We start from the raw sequence: 23047 nt of genomic DNA, 5'->3' as shown, positions 1-23047 counted from the left end.
CATACATGTTTGCATATATACGACAAAGCTGCCGCTACAGTGACCCAGACAAACAGCTTGCATGTTCGTCTGTAGCAAAATAAATTGCACAGACGAGGAATGCAGTTTTTACACACAGTGTTCACTGCAGGAATGTGGCGCCCTTACTCCGTCTTTGCATTCTATATAAACCATATGTCAGAGTGCGGTGCCAGAATCAACAAAATCACACACTACGACAACGTAGTGCAGGCTTTGTTTGGATCGGTGAGAACACTCAAAGCAAGTACAAGATATTCCTTATATATATATATACATATATTAAAAAATGTCCTACAAATAAATGTTGCAGTTGTTCAACAAGTTACCGATGAGTGGCATCTACATCCAGTTGTGTTACATACAAAGTGTCCCCAGGCAAACTGATATCTGTGCCTACTGATTTTCAATTTGTTTCATTTTGTCCACAGACCTGAGGAAACACTGTTACGAAAACTTAACAGGAAACACTTCACACTGGATGTAATGGCTCAATCACCAAGACTGAGAGCGACTATTATTTGCACAAAAAAAAAAAAAAAAAGATTCTGAATAAGCGAAAAAGACAATAGAATAATACTAAGAAATAAATTGGGACTTCTTCTAGGAATAAGTAAAACCAACGTCTTCTTGAAAAGTGGAAGACCTAGCCACAAACAATGAGATGCAACAGAATAAATCAACATGCAAATGCCATATGGAAAACTCCTGCTTCTATTTCATAATGTGCCTTATGAAACCTATGAGCTGTGATCTGCCTCAGTGGCCCGGTCAAAGACTTGCACCACATATAGGTCAGTATGCTAACACCTCCCCACCTCTTCTTTGTGTCTGTACACTCACACCATTTAAAAGACAGACAGAAGGAGACGCAGCAGGAGGAACAAAGAGATAAGCAAAACGCCAGACTGATAAAGGAAACCTGTCACAGCCTGAGATATAAGTCAGTCTAAAGACATTCCTGCTACTCACCCATGTCATGTAGTTGCAAAGTTTTTTACTCTCCTACTCTGGTGAGAGATCCATGCCTCTTTCTTCTACTTTCACTCAGAGACTCTCTCTCCGGCTGCTGTGTGTTCCTCCTTCATGCTGTAAAACACACTTCCTCACTGTCACGTCTGAGCCGAGCGTGTCTGCGTCTGTGTGTGTGAGGCTCTGCACATCCAGCTCTAGCCGCGTCTCGCAGCTTTACAGCGCTCCAGTGAAGACAGAAGGCCATTGGGACAATTACAAAACAATGAGTCGCTGAAAGCGGCCCCGGCCTGCCGTGTGTAGGAACCCCCCCCCCCCCCCCCTCCACACTTAGTGCTGCCTTTTCCTGTCTACATCCCCCTCCTCCCTCCTCCCCCTCCAGCCCCTCCCCTGGCCAACTGACACAGGAGCCAGTGTGATGTCAGCAAGCCCCGCCCCCTCAAGAGTGACTGCCTTAGGTAACAGGGGTAATAGGGTTCAAGCAGGAAGAGATGGACATAAGGAGTTGATGGCGTTCACAAATCTGCTGGCAAGAAGATTAATATTGTAACAATGGAAATCCTCCCCATGCGAGATGGATCAAAGAAGTGTTTTTTTTTTCTTAAACTGGAGAAAATTAGGTTGACCTTGTCTGGGACTGCTAGTACATTTGAAAAGACCTGGAATCCTTTTGTTAATAGCCCAGCATGTCATATTAGTGTAGTTTGAGCATTGGATTGGATTGGCATAGTCTGTCTAAGTTATCTTTTTATTTATTTGTTTGTACTTTATTTCATTTATTAATTTTTTTGCTTTTAATTGTGTATCACTCTGAAGGGGGTATGTGCTGGGGGGGGGGGGTTCATTGGTTGTTTGTTAACTGGCAACAATAATAAAAAGTATTGTATTAATGAGGAAAAGAGGGAGAAAGAAGGGAGAAGAGACAATGACTGACATTCAAAAAGAAATCCTTCAAGATTAATATAAATAATAAGATTATGGAGGACAATTAAAATAATTATAGATTATTATTATTGACAAAAAATATGAATCCCATTATTAATCACTATTAGTTTGGATGAACTGTGCCATAGAATAATTTATGCACTTCAGGTCTCCGCAGAATCGAGTCCGGACTTTCTGCGGAGTTTGACTTTCACACATGATCAACTCAGCAGGAGATTCTCCGCTCAAACGTGTTCACGACACAGAAATCTCTGGAGCGGTCGGGTGATGGGTGATGCAGCCGGCAGATGCAGGATGTAATGGATAAATTCTGCTAGGGAGATCAGGTATTTGTTTACAGTACATCTACACCAGCGTCGCTTGTCTTCTGGGTGTATGGTACCACTTTTTCTTCCAAAGATATTTGTTGTCTCTTAGGTTTTTTGTTTTGTTTTGTCATCGACACGCCCACTTGCTCTCGGTGAACCCTCTGAATAAACATCATTCAATCTCACTCGGACATTATCTGGAGTTTCTACGAGAGGAATGATGAAAGCCCGGAGCCTCTCACCTGAGCCGTTATCCGACATGACCTGTCCGGAGAATTGGGTCCGGACTTCACCCGCAGTTTGTTTTTCACACTTGCACAACACAGTGGGAGGTTTTCTGCACAGACGCGTTTACAACAGCAACAAATCATAGTTCAGGCGCGAGGTGGAGCAGCTGGTTGCAGAAGACAGAGGCAGGAAGTGACGTATTAACTCCCCTGCGGAGATCACGTGACTTTCTTTTCTTGACATCTTCGTCTTCTACATGTGTGGCTCCACTTTTTCAGCAGAAGATATTTGTTTTCTTTATATACATTTTTTTCGTCTGTGCATGAAGCGTCATCAACCCCCCCCCCCCCCCACTCGCTCGATGTGAATCCGACAGCTCATATTGGATTCTCCCCACTTTCTGCAGACTTTATACTAGGGGGCCAGGTGGAGATAGTCCGTTCAGTGCAAGTCAGCTTTGGACATTTGTGTTCTCACATACAGCCCCTCTGAATGTCAGGAGATTATCCAGAGTTTACTGCATGTCTGAAAACAGCTTAAGTCTTGGCCATTTTAAATACAGATGAATTTCTAAATACAAAGATATGCTGACACAATAAAGACTAGTTCTATATTTGTAAAGCTTCTATGTAAACTTCTGTTCAGGCTGCACTGTATGTTATTCCTTTTATTTCGTCTAAACCTGCACATTTTACATGTTGACCTTGTGATTACAGATCTGATAAACTAAAATGGTATCATGTGATCAGATGCCATGTAAAAAAAAATTCTAGGATTGATCAAAATAGGCAGAGGAAAGAAAATGAAAGATAGAAAATAGAAAAAGAAAAAAGAACAAGGAGAGGAGGATTTAAAAAGAGGAAAAAGAGGCCAGAGATGGATGAAGTCATGTGCTGCCACTTTCAGGACAGCGCACCAGTGGGAAAAATCTCATTTGGCTTTGCAGAAGTGTATCGCACGTCGTAAAACACCAGTAAACACATCATAAACGCTACACTCGCCACACAGAGGAAAATTCAGCTTCACGTAAAATCCCAAAACTATCAATGGTGAGGAATATGAGACAAATTATCAAGATTTATGGGAGATAAGATCATAATCCCCAGTTAAATCCTTGAAGATGACTGAGGTGAGGAAAAAATTATGATGAAGGAATATGAGAAAAGGGACTTGACAGAAGTCTGGAAGGAAGCGATGAATCCATGAAAACTGAACAGATGGCAGAGAAAAGTAATAATAAGCATGTGTGAGAGATAAAGGGAAGATGGCAAAGAAAACGGTTCATAAAAGAAAACTAGAATATCAGAGAGCTCATTCTTCCACCAAGGCCCAACAGTTGCCTTATAAAACCACATTTTAATTCATTAGATCCTGATTTCTATTTGGATCTGAACCAAACTTCACTTATTCAATAAAAACAGTCTCTTAAACATGCCGGATTTTTTCTTTTTTATCAAAATCCATGAATCATTCTCTGAGTAATTAGTCAATAAAAGTAAAGAAAATCAAGAAAGAGATAAATCTGTAACAATAAGGGACAAGGTCATTTCAAAACAATCATGTGAACCCATAGACCCCTTTAAACCCATGTTGGTGGTGTGGGATTACACACACATACACACACACACATACACACAAATATGTGTGTGTGCTGGAAGGTGAGAGCCCAGTCTCATGACGGGGGGGCATCAGAGGGAGAAACAGTGAGGTGGGGGTGGAGAGAGGAGGTGACAGCGGAAATGTGAAGTGGAGCCTGCCTGGCAACACATGAACTCAGTTACACACGAGCACAAACACACACACACGTTCACCTTTGCCACACTACCACAGTGCTGGTATCCAGCCACGCCTCCTGTGAGGAGAGAGAGGAGCTGGCATTTCACTGTTTACATAACCTTGATTGACCAATGGTGGAGAGAGAGAGAGAGAGAGAGAGAGAGAGAGAGAGAGAGAGAGAGAGAGAAACCCTGCAATACTGCTACCCCGGCTTGTTTACACTGAACCACCAAGTTGCCATATTCCTACGGCCGTTTATGATTCTACATTGCATGCCAGTCTTCCAGAATTAAATGTTTAACACAACAGCGTTGGTATGTGACCCGCTGATCCAGCTCTCCCAGAAATGTCATTTGAGTAGATTGTAAGGCTGGAAGAAGAATTCAGATCCTTAAATTCAGTTTAAGAAGCTAAACCGAGTTAAATAGTTTTGAGCAGACACACAATGAGCAGGTAACATTAGTGTAACCTGTAAGTGTGAACTCCAGAGGATATCTGCACGATTGGGTCCGAATATTCTGTGGAGTTTACCTTCTTTCCAGGACCTTGGAGACAATTGAAATTCACCTCTTGGTCAAATGACTCTGTAGACGCATTTTTAATCGGCTGCAGCTCCGATCGGCAGTGATGGAAACATGACACCTGGGTGAACGTGCCAATTTCTTCTATATTTTTGCAGTCAAGACATTGTTCAATTTGCCACAAGTGGACTCAATCAAGTTCTTGACGCATCTCACAGGTAATGAAAGCAAAGAGGACGCAATTGACCACAGTCTGGAGTGCCATAGCTCTCCAGACTGGCAATTGAGGTTACAACTAAATCTACAAAACAACACAGAGTACGAAAAGTGATTTGTCTCAAGAGCCACTACTCCACCACGACTCAGAGGGCAGCAGCAAAAACACATGACTGTGGTTGTACTAGACAGTGTATATAACACAGTGATCCTTAAACAAGCTCAAAGCAGAATCAAACACAGCAATTGACAGTCACAAGTAATTGTGTTTTTGCTTATTTCTCTTCACTTCATTACTTTATAAACAGGTAATGAAGTGAAACGTAATATCAAACAGATAATATGGTTGGTGTTATGTAATGTGTGTTGGGATCCTGCAAACATGATCCATTCAAACGACAAACACAAAACAATAGAAAGTATAGAAAGCTGATATCAAAGGCTCTGGCGATACACAGGCTCGACCAATCGGGAGTCAGACTCAGACTTTTATCGCGTCTAACTGAAACTACACTTACCAGAAACATTAACACTTGAACAAACATCTGTGTGATAAGAACTACCTAAAGTGACAGAACCATCTTTCAGATAAATGTATTTTACCTATAATTATATAATTTCACATATAATGTCCCATCCACTTGAATGGAGGAGGGAGAGTTTATGTCTTATACAACAGCCAGGGGGCAATCACGTTGTCCATTTTTATTTATAGTCTTTGGTTTAAACAGGAGATGGGTCTCACGTGACTGAGGCAATGACAAACAGTGAAATGACAGAGTGAAGTTCAGTGATAAGGTGAGGGCACCTTATGTTCAACCACGACAAAGCCTTGACCTGACTTCAGCCATTTTTGTTTTCTTAATAAAAGTACCTCTAGAGTAATTAGAAGACAAACAAGAGCCGTGGTTCACATTTACTGGTTTTAGTTTTATAATCAAGAGAACCCATAAATCCTAAAAGCTAAATGTATTTTCTTCATGGGCATGTCTGGAGCTACTACAATAACTACTACACATATTTTGTTTGAGGCTGGACCACCAAAGCAGGGCCTGACTGACTGAGTAACAGCATTGGAGTGTTAGACTTTTCTTGTTAGTGGTTTCTATTTTAAAGTGAGTTGGCCAGAACAATTACGTCATTATTGGCCGCTCCAATGTTTGCCCAGTTCTGTCTGCCTGCCGGGCAACGCCGGCCCATCATGGGAATGTGCTCAGAGAAAGTGGAAACTGCTTGGTGTTACAGAGTTAACACCGACTCAGTGTTTTTTGTCATCAGGTTAATATTTGTCAAATACTTAAGGTGACTCTTTACTCTACTTGGCAGGACGCAACCTCTCAATTGAACACGAGCACGAGCACGAGCACACACACACACACACACACACACACACACACACACACACACACACACACACACACACACACACACACACACACACACACACACACACACACACACACACACACACACACACACACACACACACACACACACACCCCTTGTTGGGGTGAGACTGATACAGACAGACAGACGTTTATCTGTCATGCTTTCAATGTTTTGAAGCAGAGGAAGCTGTGTTTCTATTTTGAATCTCTGTAGTCACTTCTCGTAGGTTTTTTATGTTTAAAAAAAGACAGAGGCAGCAGAGTAAAAAAGCACTGTTGGTATTTACACGTCTTTAGCCTACATAAATATTTGCATTTGGGTCATTAAGCGCATGTCGGTCATTAACAGTCTGTTCACCTTTCAAATAGCTTACGTTTGAGTATCGACTACGTACTACAACGTTTTCATACATCCGCCGGCCTCGCTCTCAGTGTCACACCCACCTCAACTTGCTTATTTTCCCCATTATGATCTACACCGACCTCATACACTGACGGCCTCTCGAAAATCAAACTGACGGAAAACTCGTAGTGACAGAACTTTCATCCAATAATTTTAAGACATAAATGACAAGAAAGTTAAAAATAGAATCAAGTTTTTCCCTCTTTTTGAATTTACCATTAATCTTATGTTACTAGATTAAACCTTAATTCCCTGAACTGTGTTTTACTACTTCCCCAAGATCCTATAGAAAAAAATGTGTATATTAAAATACTTGACTAGTAAATATTTCAACACTCATCCTGACAGAAACAAAGGGATGCATCTGCAGATTAAAAAAGATTAGACCTGTGTTACATAAAACCCCATCATGTCATAATGAGCCACAGAAAATCAAAAACCGACATAAAACAATTCAAGAACTTGATTATGATTTGATGATCACGTCCATGCGATTTTAAATTGTTTTATTCATACAACCTAAATGTATGCCACTATTGTTAGTGACCTCCACTCCTGAATGTTGCCAAAATGCCAATCACGTCTGAGTGTAAACAAACCTATGTGAGCGACATCAGAGAGACTTCACGGAAGAAGTAATGAAAATGTTAAAATGATGAGTTGGGATTATGACATCATTATGGAAGGCACAAAGATGGCAGGTGGGTTTGCTGATGAGTTATTCTAACTCCTAATCGCCTTGACAACGAGCCAGAGCGTTACCTGATCTGAAGTCTGCTCACACACAAACACTCGTCTGTTTCTCCCTCACACATACACACAGTGGGATCTGGCAGTGCTGTGTATCAGTATGGAGACCAGCTGGTGTTACTGTATCACCTCCTACACGTCACTTTGTGTGGACCATAATCAGGTCACACACACACACACACACACACACACACACACACACACACACACACACACACACACACACACACACACACACACACACACACACACACACACACACACACACACACACACACACACACACACACGTTATGAAATGCGATTTGACGGTTGTTCTACCAAACCTTAAGCAACATTACGCAACTATTTAACCTTAGACAGCTTAAAAAATCATTTTGATACTACAGTGACTTGATTACTCTGTACGTTCTCTCATGAAATGTGCCCAACTGAATTAAAGTCCTATGCTTAAAATATCAGAATCAGGCCCAGCACGTTCAAGAGTTTTAAACTGTTGATCAGTTAAAAATCCTCTCTGATATTCAGCAAGGAAACTTAAAATATCAAGAATTCTAAATAGAGTTTGGTGGGTTTGTTAAAAGTACAGCACTGGGATCATGAGGAATACACATCGGAGCCCATGTTTCAGTTCAGTGAGTGGAACACCACAGTTGGAGCTCCAGTCAGGAGAATGATAGACTTTGTTTCTTAACATGACAACCGCTTAAGCACTCGGAGCCCAGGATTCAATACCACTTGTGGCTGCAGAGGCCTCAGCTAAAGTGTTGCTTTGAGAGAATTTAACATTGGCCATCCTCTTTAAAATTATACTTTAAACCTTTAAATCCAAAAACACATCTTGATCATTGCACTTTTAATCTATTTATTCTAAAATACCTCCTGTGTCAACCTTAACTCTTGAAAATAGTAATGGTCACAGTTTGGTTTAGTGTAGGCCCAAAAACCTATTACTTAAGTTGGAATAATAAAACACAAATAAGGTTCTGGAGCTTTCATAGATAAAATAACCAACGCTGACATCTCACAAAGGATCGATCGAACGTTCTATCCATCCATCCAATCCCTGACTTCCTACTTTGCCCATGTCATAACTACTACAGCCACTGGAGGGCACCTAACAATAAAACGTAACTCTTGAGTCGAAACAAGCTGCCACAGACGACCTATTGGCTGATATTTCTACAGGAGGTAGTTTGGGTGGATGGCAGGTGTACAAATTCAGGACTGTCCCACTAGAGACTGAAGTGAAGGTTTTCTTTTTAGAACCGTGCTTTTCCAACCTTAACCTTAATTTGATGAACATTAAGTCCAGTATTTACCCTCCTTTTAGCGCTGGTTTGGTCCCTGAGGTGTGAGATCTGGCTCTTTATCTGCTAAAAGCTTCACTATGTTTCCCAGCTAGTTGCTAACTTTGTCTGAGCTAGTTTACTGGAAACAGCTGTCTGCTGCTGCTGTTAATAAGGTTTATGAAGAGGCCTGATGAGAGGCTTCAAAGCTCTTTGTGCGAGGATAATTCCACCAGCGAACACTTAATTTTACTTCCTTCAATAAAAACATCATGAGCTAAGAAGACAATACCATTAACATTGCCAAACATTTTTGTTTGGAAATTTGAAATTAAAAATGCAACATGAGTATTCTCCCTTTCAAAAGTAACTACCTGCAGCTTCACTTCTGACCAAAGTTGTCGAGATGATGCATCTTGTCGCTGATTAAAACAGCAGGTCTCTGTGACATTCGTGGGAGGAAACATGTTAACTTGTTTTTCTGCAGAGTGCACTCTGCTTACCTACGCCTACACACAGGCAGGGGATCCACAGGCTAATTAACAGACTATTACTCTCCTGCTCTCTGGAGTCACTGCGTGTCCATGTACATGTTTGTGTGTGTGTTTGTGTGCGTGTATGACTAAACCTCGTTACAGCATCATCTGAGCTACGGAGGGCCAATAACATGCAGCACACAGCCCTCAATCTGTTCACACAGACTCACCTACACCCACACATGCACTACAAAAGCTTGAGGTACAATGAGGTGTCAAGTTTTTTATCTGACTAACGCACACTACCTTCGCCACATACCTGGTACAGCTAAAGTACACGTTTGTGTATGAGTATGAAACCTCTGAACACATGCCAATAATTCAGATATGCATTAATTGCACACATGACAGTGGGCATTTCATATAGATGCGTATGAGGTGTCAAACGGTTCAGCAAACTGCACTAGTGCCTACTTAAAATGTCAATCTAAACACAGCAAAGACTGTACACACAGATGGACGACATCATGCCCCCCCAAATGTGAAGCAATATCCATCTCCTCCGTGTAAGTGGATGGGGCAAGGACCAAACTAAAACGTCAAAGTACATGTGAAATACAATTGTCTGTCAGTGTGTTAAATGACTCATTTTTTTAATAGATGTTTTCACCCCTGTATGCTTGTTGCTTGAATGCACAAAGTGAAATTGGTGTCTACAAAGAGTATTTTTCAGAATCCTGCTGCCAAGGACAGTAAACATTTTATGGGTGTTTTAACGGAACACCAACACAGGCAGGATTTCTCCTGGTGTTGCTGATGGACAGTCTGACAGAGGGTTAGTGAGTGAGAGAGAGAGAGAGAGAGAGAGAGAGAGAGAGAGAGAGAGAGAGAGAGAGAGAGAGAGAGAGAGAGAGAATAATCCGTGGCTCCATTGAACACTCACTTATGTGTGCATGAGAAATAAAAAAAGTTGGGTGAACCTCGTTTCATTCTAATAATCATGTGGAAAACAAATTCTATGTTCCCGGGAGTGTGCACGCAGTATTGAACTGTAAGGTGCAGTGTGATGATGTGGCCTTGGATACAGCTTGCCGCATACATGGTGAAGGTACTGTGCATTAGTTAGGTAATTCATTTGACACATCATATATTCGGAGCACTGCAGCAAACACATACAAGCCTAAACCTAGAATATACAGCAACTCATCGCAACATATACTGCAGAGGATTTTATTTTAAGACACTGGTCCCACCTCCCCAGGTCCATTTCTCAATGTCACTGTTTGAAGAATGAACTTGCTTCTGCTTTTTTCCCCAAAGATGACAGCACTTAAGGTGACTCACATATTCTATAGCTCCTATATAAAAATTGTATTTGTTTTATTCAGTAGAAAACATTAAGTGCTGTGAACAAGGACTGTTTAAAGGTGGAGGATATTATATGGATGAATCTTTATTTATCATAATACATTTACTTTTGTATCATAAAATCAATGTGTATTACTACATATTACATCAGTAGAAGGAAGTTACTATAATATCTTAAGCAGCCTTGCAGTGGTTTCTCACTTTGTCCGATTGTAGTTTTTTTTTTTGTTCAATCATTAAGTCATTTGTCCTCCATTTGAAGCTATAGTTGATGCTGAAAGTAGCTTTGTGCAAAAGATTGTGTTTAAACAGATATCTGAAGGAGATGTTGTGGTTTCAGGTCAGCTGACCTATTGAGAAATGCATCTTGGGCAGTTTGAACTGATCAGTGACTTTAGGTCTTTTCATGATGTCAGTTTCTTTTCTTTTGCCTGCAATTTAATCATTTTCTATTAAGTACATTCAGTTGCTAATGTCTTACTGTTCTTAATCTAAACACAGCAAAGACTGTACAGGTACATTAATATTGCATCATAATTTTTACTTAATCAGGGGGAAAATAAAATGGAAGCAGTCATATTAAAACATACACAGAACATACAGCACACACAAGTACACACATGGCTACCAGCATTGGCATAGAAACACAACCCTGATGAGAATTGGATAGATGCTTTGAAATTATCACGTGATTACTTTTTCCAAAGATGTTTTCTAAAAATAATCATGCAAGTGTGTGCGCATGTGTTACACATGTTATAGATATCTATATATACCACGGTTGTTGAATGTGGTGTTAGTGGTCACCATGACAACCCCTTCTACAGAGAAAAAACTGCAATACTGAAAAACAAAGAAAGCTTTTTAGAAATCAACCTGACAAGGTGCAGTTAAACAAGAAAACCAAAAACATAAGAAACCTCACGTTTTGTTCGACAGAGAACAATGTACAAGACACATATCAAACTGATGCACAATTACTGTAATGGTTAATAATATATAGTCTTTTTAATGATCAACAAAACTGATATTTTGTGGCAACAACTTCTAAACCTTCTCAACACTTATTTTGTAAATCCTAATTTAACTTCACTCCATGTCTACATATTTCCATTCATAGATTTTCTGTTGAGGATTATGGTGTCACATGGATTTTAAACTGCCACTCCCTGCATTATTACTTTATTTGTTCTCTTGTTGGGCTTTTTCAGCTCTAAACTGATTTACTGCTAAAACATACACTTTTCTGTCTTTTTAATATATTTATAGATAAAGTAAAATAGAAAGATGGTGAGGAATTTAAAAAAAATACTTTAGAAATCAAGAAAATTAAGTATGGACATAAATACAATTAATAAAATAAATTAAAAGAAGAAAGAATAAAAATGTAGGGAAAAAAAGAACTCAATGATTGGAGATGAAAATAAATCAATGAGGTAGAAAGAGAAGGAAAATGGGGATGTTGAACCAAGAGAAGGGGGCAGGCGTCCTGGTGACGGTTGTTATGGCGACGGAGGGATAGACGCAGGCGACAGTGGGGGGTGATGATGTCTCAAGAGAAAATAGACTTGTGATGAAGATAAACATGTAAATGCGTTTTTTTCCTTCTTCAGACCTTTCACTCCCTCCACCACAAGCCAAGACGACAAACTCTGATTCTCAGCTTTTAGTGCTCGACAGAAAAACTGTGATGTGACGACGTTTCCAACCAAAATCTGATACAGTGGCTCAAAAATTACAGAACGTTTTTTTAATTTGCATATAGAAGCCTATTAACTGCAGTGTGTGCAGGGTCAGCAAGACTATACAGCTTAGTAAATACATAATCACATATCAAAATGAAACAAACAAGAGTGTGTACTTAAATAAAGGCTGGTATGTACGTGTGTGTGTTTAAGTGAATACACACACACACACACACACACACACACACACACACACACACACACACACACACACACACACACACACACACACACACACACACACACACACACACACACACACACACACACACACACACACACACTGCCAGAGAAAGTACAGTGCCGAATTTGGTGAAATATGGACACATGATACGTTCATTAATAATAAAAAATAAAAATACAATTCTGTCTATTTACTACAATTGTATCCAAGAAGAATTGAGCTGGTTAATTAAAAATAAATGTTTGAATAGACAACATTAAAAGAAATCCATTTTTAAAAACCAGCTGCAGCTTGAGTCAGAACACCCTTTCTTAGTAAGAGGTTTTTTTATAATTTCAATGACCAATTCAAAATGGATGATTCCAGTCTCACATAAATGACTCTGGTGATGCTGGATGGTTTTGTTGTTTCAGCTCTGGTGACGTACTTGGTCAGGCCAGAGTTAATTGTATTTAAAATTCTATTTCTTTTCTATTTCTAAAGCTCCTTTTTATTGATGGTGTTTGCGATCATTCTCACATCCCCTGGAAATCTTCTTCAGTATAAAAATCTGCATTCACTGTGATGTAACTGCACACTTAACTGAAAATCACAGGTGTACTCACTTTAGTTGCAGTAATGTTGTAATTTGTAAACTGAATTTGGCTATGACCCAGCTACCATATGGGTCAGTTATAGAAATGAGTTGGAAGGCACGAGTACCTGAACCCCTTTTTGTTGAATGGTTAATGGTTCATCATCATCTCTCCCTCATACTGATCAACACACTCTTGCCTGTGTGTGTGTGTGTGTGTGTGTGTGTGTGTGTGTGTGTGTGTGTGTGTGTGTGTGTGTGTGTGTGTCTTCACAGGTCTGAACAAACAACACAGACTCACAGTGATGAGCAGCAGATCTCTATAGACTGGAAACTTCACAGGTTTAAATGCTTCTGGCCACAGGCGTAAAGAACTGCACCGTTAAGTGAACCTCAAACATTCTTACACATATAGTTTCCAGGAAATTGGTTTAAGCAGCAAAAAACCTGTGCATCTAGAGCTGAAAATTAACATTCAAATAATAAAAGCAAAAGAGCAACTACAATAAGGTTTAGTTAGGTTAATTGTAGGTGACTTACTATCATGTATTTAGTTTTTTGACCAACAAAATCCTTTTCTAAAATCAATAGTCAAGTATTTTTCTGTTCTTTTAGGGCTGTATTATCAAGTTAGTAATAGGCAGCTACATTGCGGGCGCACAACACGTGTACACTGTTTGTTACACACAGATGATCTGCTCATGTACAAAGTGAAAGGGTTTTCTCTGTTGTTTTCCGTCTTACCTCCAAAGCCACCATTCCTATAGCAATCCACCGATGTTCAAGCACATCTGGCTTTTTGAGGAAAACAGGAACTGGAACTCAGACTGGTTTATTGCATGTTACACCCAAAACCCTTGGTGGAGGGATGTGGTATAGGTCAGGGGAGAACGTATGAAATTTTGCTTTGGATCCAGATCAGGGGGCAGAACCATGAATTGTTTTTTTTAATTCTTTAACATTGTGAGAGCGTTTTTTGACACTTTCACCAATTTCAAAGTGATTAATTCACAGATTTAAATCCAGCATATTTGCTGTACTTGATTGAAGTCTTTCATCAAATAGTTAATTTCCACTGTATGAAGAATGTCACATGCATGTTTGCACAGAATTGTATATTCAGGGTTGGTGTGGCCCAATTGAGATCTTATCTTAGGGCCCAAATTCATATTTTGGTGCCTTAACACTTTTCATATTTCCAAAAGTTATAGAGAAAGGGTATATGAAGGAAAGACAGAATAGACAATCAGAAACACAAGGAGAGACGAGAACAGCAAAACATAAATATATCAACTTGTGTTTACGCCGGGTGGGTGGGCGATTTTATGATGCGCTTGTGTAACCTCTAACTATGGCAGAGTGATAAACCCCCAAAAAGTGCACACCAAACCCATTTGTAATTCTACACTAATGAGTACGCTTCATTTAAATTATGCATAACCCAGCCTCTGCCCCTGACTTTAACCCAATTCTAACTTTAACCCTTAAACCAAGTTTTAATTCTCAAAGAGCCAGTACATGTTTTGTATTTCAACATCTATATTTCAATCTAGTTCTCACACAAATGGAAGAAGATGATCACACACTCAGAGTCAAACAGTGAGAGCGTTAATAAAGAAAAGAGAAGAAAAAGATTTAAACTACAGAAAAAGTGTTATTCCTGCCGTTAAATCTCTCAATCCGTCTCGAATCCGATGAAAAAGCACAGATGTAAATGTTACTGTGATGTGTTTAGTCTATGTAATCTGAGACAAGAAGTTTAACAAGGTGCTTTCTGATCGCGCTGCCCCGCCTCCCTCCATCTCTCATTTCATATCCGAACTAGAATTACCACCCTCGAGTCGCACGCCTCCGCCAAACAGTCAAGTTGCAGGAAATCGGGTCAAGATCTCTCATTCTGCTCCTGAGCAATGACGATTCATATTGGCAATAAAACCTACAAATTATTGTTTTGTGAGGTTGTGAGACCTTTCACCATCTAAATCTACTAAGTTCATCCTATTGTCCAAGTGAACCTCTATACTAATGTCACAATTCGAATGTTGCAAACTGTTCATTTTATCAGCTTCACCCTTGTCACGTGTGTTCTTAGTTCCCAGTGTTGAAGTGCACTGTCAAATTAGGGAATATTTTGACATGCGATACGTTCAATATTATTAAACTCGGAATAAACAGGTGACCAGCACTCTGTAGCAGTTAGTGGGGGCGGGGCAGTGTACCAACTGTTAGTCTGTTAACCGAGCTGAACATGTTCACCTCCTCGGGGGAAACTACTGCAGTATTTTAATATTTTTATTTCACTATTGACACTGGCATACAAGGGTGTCGCAGGTGCAGATCTCTGTCATGGCAGCAACATTCATAGAATCACTTCCTGGACTCACTAATGACACGGAATAATTCTGATGTAGCTCCAGAGCATCAGCACAGGACAAGAGAACAGCCCATTCCAAACAGGCAGGTTTAGAACAGCACTGCACTAGTTTGTACCAAACTCCTCCATGGCCTTCCTGAGATATCACGTTCACCAACATGGGAAGGACAGGTGGGAAAACCTGAAATGATGACGCCTCTGACTGCGGCTGTCGTCAGTGACGAGCCACAAAAAGAATCCACAGAAGTTTGTCTCCAGAATATGAGGTCAAAGACAATGAAAGACTAACACCACTTCAGTTATCCAACTGAAGTTTAAAATCTTACCTCCTACACACAAAAACACACTCCTCTGCTAGAAACACATCTCCCCACACACACACACACACACACACACACACACACACACACACACACACACACACACACACACACACACACACACACACACACACACACACACACACACACACACACACACACACACGACTCAGCATCTAATAAAACTAATAGATGATTCATTGGGTTATGCAACACATACTGGCAACAGAAGACATGGGGGGAGGAGGAGACAGGAGAAGGTTGAGGAGATTTTTTTTCTCCTGTGGGAGGACAAACGGTCAGAGGCTGCTGAGCCGGTCTGGTCACATATGTGGACGCAACAGTGGTTCAGTTTGTTCCAACAGCAACATTAAAAAGAAAGAGAGTCTGCACATGAATATGTCTGGAAAATGAGGAAATGGAGAAATAAGAGGTTTTAGATCGTTCCCTGAGTAGAAGCAAACAACAAAAAAGAAAACTGTCGGGAGTTTGTCCTCGATTCATGTTATCATGGCCATCTGTCTCTTTACACCTAAATCTTTGTGTTTTAAGTAATCAGTTTTTTCTATTGGGGTATCCTTGTGCTGATCAACACTCAAACCAACGTCACAGTCAGTTTCAGACATTTATGCTCCATCCATAACTGTTTTAAATTGATTTCTGTCCAGTACTTCAGCTTTTATCAGAAACAATCTTCATCCATACCACACACCTGAAAACGCATATCACATGACTGTCCCCCCAGATTAAAATGCAGCCTCCAAACTTCTGTTTTAGGGGCCAATTTATGCTCAACGTTAGATACATAAACGAAAACAAAGCCTTCTGTTAGTATTCTGCGTTCATTTCGTCCGATTTGTGCATGTCTTCTGACAGTTTACGAATACGGACAAAACAGATGGGGGGAGGGGGGGCAGCTTAGCTAATAGTTCAAGCGAGACGACCACAGAACATGAGGAAGAAATATCCAAAACTTTACGAGACCGTAAGAAACTACAGGCATCTATATGATGTTAATTAAAAAAGGGACAAATCGTCTCCTTTTGCTCGTTCTGAAGAGCAACATTCTCACAACTTCCTCCACTAGCGTCATGTTTTTTGTCGTCAAAAAAACTCTCCACTCTGTGCTGCCCTCTAGTGCATTTATTGCTTAACAACAAGGCCAACGTAAAGGACGCATGGAAGTATGTGACGGATACATCGTTTGAAACGGACACATCTTTTTGTACATAAATACAACATAAATGACACTAAAAACTAAAAGAAATTGTAACTGTGGAAAGTTTTTTCTCTTTTGTTTTAGATATTATGAACTATACTATATTAAATACAGTAGTATGGAACTGCTTCAGTCACCCTGCAGCATGACGAGTGGATGAAGTAAACTGATAAATACAAACTACTTAAAGAATCCCTCCATGGTTCTCGTTTCTGGTAAATGGTAAAAAAACACTGGGAGCAACATGACTCACCAGGTATCCGCTCATCCTCATCGTCTCCGTCGTTGTCTTCATCTTCATCGCTGATGTAACAGATCGCCATCTCCCTCTTCCTCCCATTCAGCTGCCCCTCTTCTACATCAGACATCCTGACCTGCAGGCTGCTGCTACCTCAGCATGGCAGGACCACACACACCTGCAGCAAAGAGGACGAATAAATGAACAACTGCACACAAACGGGTTAAAGCTGACACGGAGAGCTGCATAAAAAAACGATATTCTATTTTAATTTCAACAGCAGAACTCATATTGATAAAGTTTCTTTTCTTCCAGAGGGAAGGAAATGCATCAGATTATTTTGTTCCTGCCACATTGTACATGAAGTTCTTCTCCAGGATTTTTGATTTACGAAAAGACAAGAAAGGAGCATTTCAAAATCCATCTGTGAGAGAGTGAGAGACGTAACCAACATTATCATGACCTACGGATGAAAGACAGCGGCAAATGTACCACTGAGAGATGTGAAGAGCTCTCAGGATTTTTTAAGATGCTTTTAAAGCCCCAGCTCTCAGCAGCAAAATTACACACACATTACTAACAGGTTTTTCTCTGAGCTGGACTGAAACAATCGTAAAGGGAAACCACAGGCTACCGCCATGCCCTTCATTTTCAGCTGCGGTTTAGTAAAAGCAAAGTTTTGTTCCTCTTTTGTTTTATAGCAGAGTTATTATGTTACGTATACAAGAGCCGTGATCGCTATTTAAATGTCAAAGTTACAAAAGGTACAAACGAGAACACAAATATCATTATTACAGATATCATAATCGACATCAACAGTATTGAAGAAGACCTGAAAGTACAGAAATTATGGCAAAGAACAAAGATTGTCTACAAGACAATGATATAAATTCATTAATACATTAATTCATCAAGGTCTGTGAGCAAATTGTTTCATGGGCCTAAATATACCCCAAAAAAATAAGAATTATGATCTTAGCTGTCTCTGCTGGTTAAAAACAAAGCCTTTAAATTGTATTCACTCCCACTCAGATGAGGCCAGACACACAGTACTATCACAGCAAGTTTTACTTCTGATCCCCCCCGAGCTCACCTTGCATAACGTTACACAGCAGATTACACAACAGGTAGCTCCAGCCAACTTGAATCATTGTTCCGACAGGGCGGTTTTACAGGCCTCATAAATCCAACAGAGCTAGACTTCATGGACTCGCTGCTCGGCTGAAAACCAGTAACCAAAGACCTGGTGAACTCCAGATTTACTCTGACGCTCTGGTCTCCCAAAAACACAGATGTGTGTATGACCTCAGATGTCACGGATAGCTGCAGAAATGTAAACCTGTAGAATAGGGCAGGGTAGCTGGGATGATGGCAACAAGGTCATGAGCAGAAATAAACAGCAGGCTCTCGTTACGTCTCATTTTTTGAAAACCTCCTCAAAATCAGCTCAAGGACTAAGTGAAGGGGCCACACACATCACACAGGCAATCACTGCTGCAGCACTGATCTGCATCAAGGCAAAAATACTGTTGTTGTCTACCACAGAATAAAATGCCTTAAAGACACTGTGGTTTCTTTTCTCATTTTATATGATCCAAACGATCCTGCTCTACCTCCTCCCAGGGACATTTTATATTGAAGCAACCACGTCAATCTACCTCCATGTAATGGTGTGACAGCTTGTACCATTATTATAGTGATCAACATTATCATGGTTATCAGAATTATCACAATCGTGTTCAAATGTGCTGAAAAGGTTTTATCATTAAAAAAAATCTATAAATATATTAATATAGATCCCAACAGTATCAAATGTACAACATGAACATTGAAGAATGAAGGATTCAGTTGCTGAGGAGGCTTTTTGTTTTACAATCAAAACTTCCCATAGGGCAAGTTTAAGTAAATGAAATGTGCACATAAAACCAATACAACCATAATGAACAAAGTATGTGCATGTAAGAACAATACGTAAAGAAATCAGTTGTCAGGTGTTGATGAAATATAGAATGACGACACAAAACAAGTGGAGCTGAGCGGAAACGGAGGAGAGAAAGGTTGACAACTCATTGCGTTATGCCAACAGTGGCAAGCTAAGGCCAGAGCCCTGGCAGCTCATGATGTTACAGTACAAACAAAATCACTGCGGTAATCACAGCTATTAAAGATATGGTGTGACTAACTTTACCACTGTGAAACCACCATGTCTACTTCTGTGCTGCACATGATCATAAACACACTGTATGCTCTTTCAACAGATGGTGCTTTTCTGTCGTGAGACAACTAGCCAGCAATCATGGCAACACTGTAGTGTGCTGTTAAAAATGCATTTTTCTTAAAAAAAAAAAAGGAATAAAGATAAATTTAATAAGATTATCTCTTTAAAGATATTTTAAATCCTTGTTTAAGTTCCCTTCAACTTAAAAGGAATTGTACAGACACAATATTTTTAAGTAAAAGAAAAATGTGAGAATATAGGACCAAAAGTTCAGCATTTCTGAACCAGCACATATAAACCTGCTGTGAGAACACAAATCCTGAGTCATATCTTGCAACAGGACACTTCGGTACGTTGGGTGTTTATTCTCACACTCTGTTACCCACAAGAGTCAGAGACCATGACACTGTTTCCAACCACAGATCAAACACTGCTGGGAAAGTGCACTACAGTTAAACAGGGAACGAGCACATACCGTACTTGGATCAGTGACATCCTTATGTAACATCAAATGTCAGGGATGTGGTGGCTGCAGATTTTGGCTGGGAGGTCTTTCTGTGAGCCTGTTGCTGGTGGTGGGTGAATATACAAATTGAACACTGCTGTGCTCGTAAGTAGAGGGTATTAGTAAATGTTAGTACTACTATTGAAGATATTCTCTTTAAAAAGTTAAAGTTGGAGTAAGCACATGAAAATGTCGGTAGACTGAGGCTGTCTTCCATGCTCAAGTGACCAAAGTGGTGCAGTCCTGCCGAACTGAGACCGCTGACCAAAATTAGATCACTTTATCTGCGATCTGCTGCCAACCCCATACGAGCCTGATCACAGCCTGACGTCCTCCAGCAGGGCTGTACTTAACAACTGTTCCAAAATTCACTGAAAAGCTGCTTTCAGACCTGCCCTGAACTCCACAGTCCCTCCGTATTTCCTATGGAGGAGGTGCATGTGTGTGAACGCACTGCAGTCTCTGCGGACTTTCTCCGCCTGACCTCCTAGTATTAAGTCCGTAGAAATCCAGGAGAATTCGATGTGTAAGCACAGCACGGAATCCCCTTGCTGGATTCACCGTGAGCGAGTTGGGGGGTTCATGACGCTTCTAACGGGAGATGGACGCAAAAATGAAACAAATATATCTCCCGGCGTCATACACGTAGAGGAAACAGACGAAGATGACGAGAGAGTTTGTGGCCGACGACGGTGTCTGTGTGCTGTAGAAGCTCCAGATTTTACCCGCAGGTCATGTCTGAAAACGGCTTGAGTGTGAGCGCAGGGTTTTGAATGAGAGCATTAAAACTTATGAACATTAAATCAAAAAAGTCCAGCTTTAAGACTACTCTCTTGAATATAGACGGGGGAAACCTCAACAGTAAAGCAACATTTCACTTACACTACACATACTGAAAAGCAGATCACATGAAACTCCCACAGAGATACAGAACAGCTTGCTATTAACCTACATAACTTGGAAGTCGCATTCAGCCAAAAACTACTTGGATTCATTGCCCTCATGTTCTGGGTAATATAATATAGCAGAGGAAAGCAGGCCAAACTGTTCTGGTCATGTCAGGCCGTCCCACTGTAAAATATCTGTTATATAACGTACACTTCTCTGTAGGTTTGGCTGCTCTGAGCGGCTCCATGTAGGTCACACATATTCTGTTTCTTCTTACCTGACATGACTTAAAATATGTAATCAGATGCAACGGCCCGGCAATAATTCTGAGAGAATTACGTTTTAACGTTTCTCAAAGACCATATATTGACGCATGACTGACATCTCCTGGGTGCACAAAATTATACAAACATATTAAGATGTAGTGAAATCATTCACCACAAATTACAGCCGAGAATCTACCAACAGGGCTGAGTACAAATCCATGACACAGTTTTAAAAGACCTCACAGAGGTAAGATTTACTGCAGGGCTGTTGCACAGCATTGCAGTATGTTCTGCAGGTAAGTGTGTTGTTGAATGCATCCTTTGCAACAAGCTGTTTTGGAGCTCCCCTACAAACGTCTCGATGTGTTGCCTTCGGCTTTGCACTGATCTGACACACTTTCTGCTCCACAGGGAGCGGCGCAGGTGAAGCTTATTGTTCAGAACAAGAGAGCTTACAAATGGAACCGGTTGGAAAATGAAATGAGACGAGAGCAACTTTCATGTCGTTTTTGATACAAAGACATTTTAGATGAAACCAAACAACTGAACCTGAGAAGTTTTTGAATTTCACTGTACAACTCTAACAACACAGACAGTGCTGATCTCTACACGGATTTTTAACTACACACACACACACACACACACACACACACACACACACACACACTCAGTCTTTGTCAAATGGCAGATATTCGTTTTGGAGAAACAGACATTTAGAGAGATGTTGTCATTTAGTCATTAAAGGGATAGTTCACATTTTTCATAATAAAGGAAAATTCACTCCTTATCTACTCACCACTATGCTGATCACCATGACATGATAGATTATAAAATAATGCTATTAATGTTTAGAGTCAAATCAAAACCTCTCCCAAGTTGTGTCCAAAGTTAGTTTTCATTACAGGAGAGTAAATATGATTTAAGAGATGTTTGTAACCAAATTTGTTTTTTAAAAAAAGTCTGTGAAGCAATTTTTTTGGGTTACAAACATTGTATGTTTTTGCTTCGTTTGTTTAAATCTGGAGGATTAATTAGATGGACAGAAATGTAGGACAGGATTATATAAGCATTTTGCTTCTGCCCGTGCCTTTTCAGTCACCTTATACATAAACTGTTGACTATGTGTATAATATGTGGTAATTTGCATTGCTATTGGTGTAGCTAGCTTTTTCTGAGTTATTGAAATTGCCTACAAATGCATGAGGGAGTCACAGGAACAGATGTGTTTACTCAGTGGATGTAAAGCAGAAGTCAGATCATTCAGTCATGAGTTTAACTAACACTGTTCAAAGTCTTCTACATTAAAACAACGTAAAGCTATCAAATCCTCTCAGACTACACTTCGCATCACTGTAAAACAGACTGAAAACAACCTGCTGCATTTCTGAAGCATGTACAGGTGTGTTTGCTTGAGATTCATTTTAAACAGAGGCAGGAACACAAGTACACACTGTGCTTTGGGGTGATTGTTTAAAGGTTCAGTGTGTAGAATTTAATGGTGAAGTGTCATGTTGCAGCTGAATACCCCTCACTTCACCCTCCCCTTCCAAGAAGGAAAAACTACCACGAGAACCTGTGGTAGTTTTCAGTTGTCATAAAAACTCAAAAGATGTTTAGTTTGTCCAGTTTGGGCTCCTGTAAAAAACATGGTGGCCTCCGTAGAGAGGACCCACTCCCGATGTAAATATAAAGTATATAAAGGGTCCATTCTAGGGTAAAGAAAACAACAATTTGAACAATTTCGATGAAACATTATAATTATTTTATATTAAATTTTTTTTTAAATTTTTGCCAATAGATCCCTTTCACCTAAATATTACACACTGAACCTTTAATGTGATGGTTATGAATCTAGAAC

At 40.1% G+C, this 23047-nt stretch overlaps 1 protein-coding gene across 3 annotated transcripts in view; it reads right to left on the bottom strand.

The window, feature by feature from the left end:
- The window catches only part of LOC117765314 (helicase ARIP4-like), a 70231-nt gene that overhangs the window by 34819 nt on the left and 12365 nt on the right, over window positions 1-23047 (bottom strand). For 2 of the 3 annotated variants that reach the window (XR_004614551.1, XM_034591768.1), the window contains exon 2: window positions 17328-17490. Coding sequence is in view for 1 of the 3 variants with exons in the window: in XM_034591768.1 (XP_034447659.1) it covers window positions 17328-17442 (115 nt within the window). In the remaining 2 variants the exon portion in view is untranslated. Of the gene's footprint in view, window positions 1-990; window positions 1196-17327; window positions 17491-23047 lie in introns of those variants that run through there. The other variant, XR_004614553.1, reaches the window with a different exon arrangement.

Source organism: Hippoglossus hippoglossus, chromosome 7, assembly GCF_009819705.1.
Source record: "Hippoglossus hippoglossus isolate fHipHip1 chromosome 7, fHipHip1.pri, whole genome shotgun sequence".
NCBI lineage: Eukaryota > Metazoa > Chordata > Actinopteri > Pleuronectiformes > Pleuronectidae > Hippoglossus > Hippoglossus hippoglossus.
This window is presented reverse-complemented; position numbering and strand designations above follow the sequence as displayed.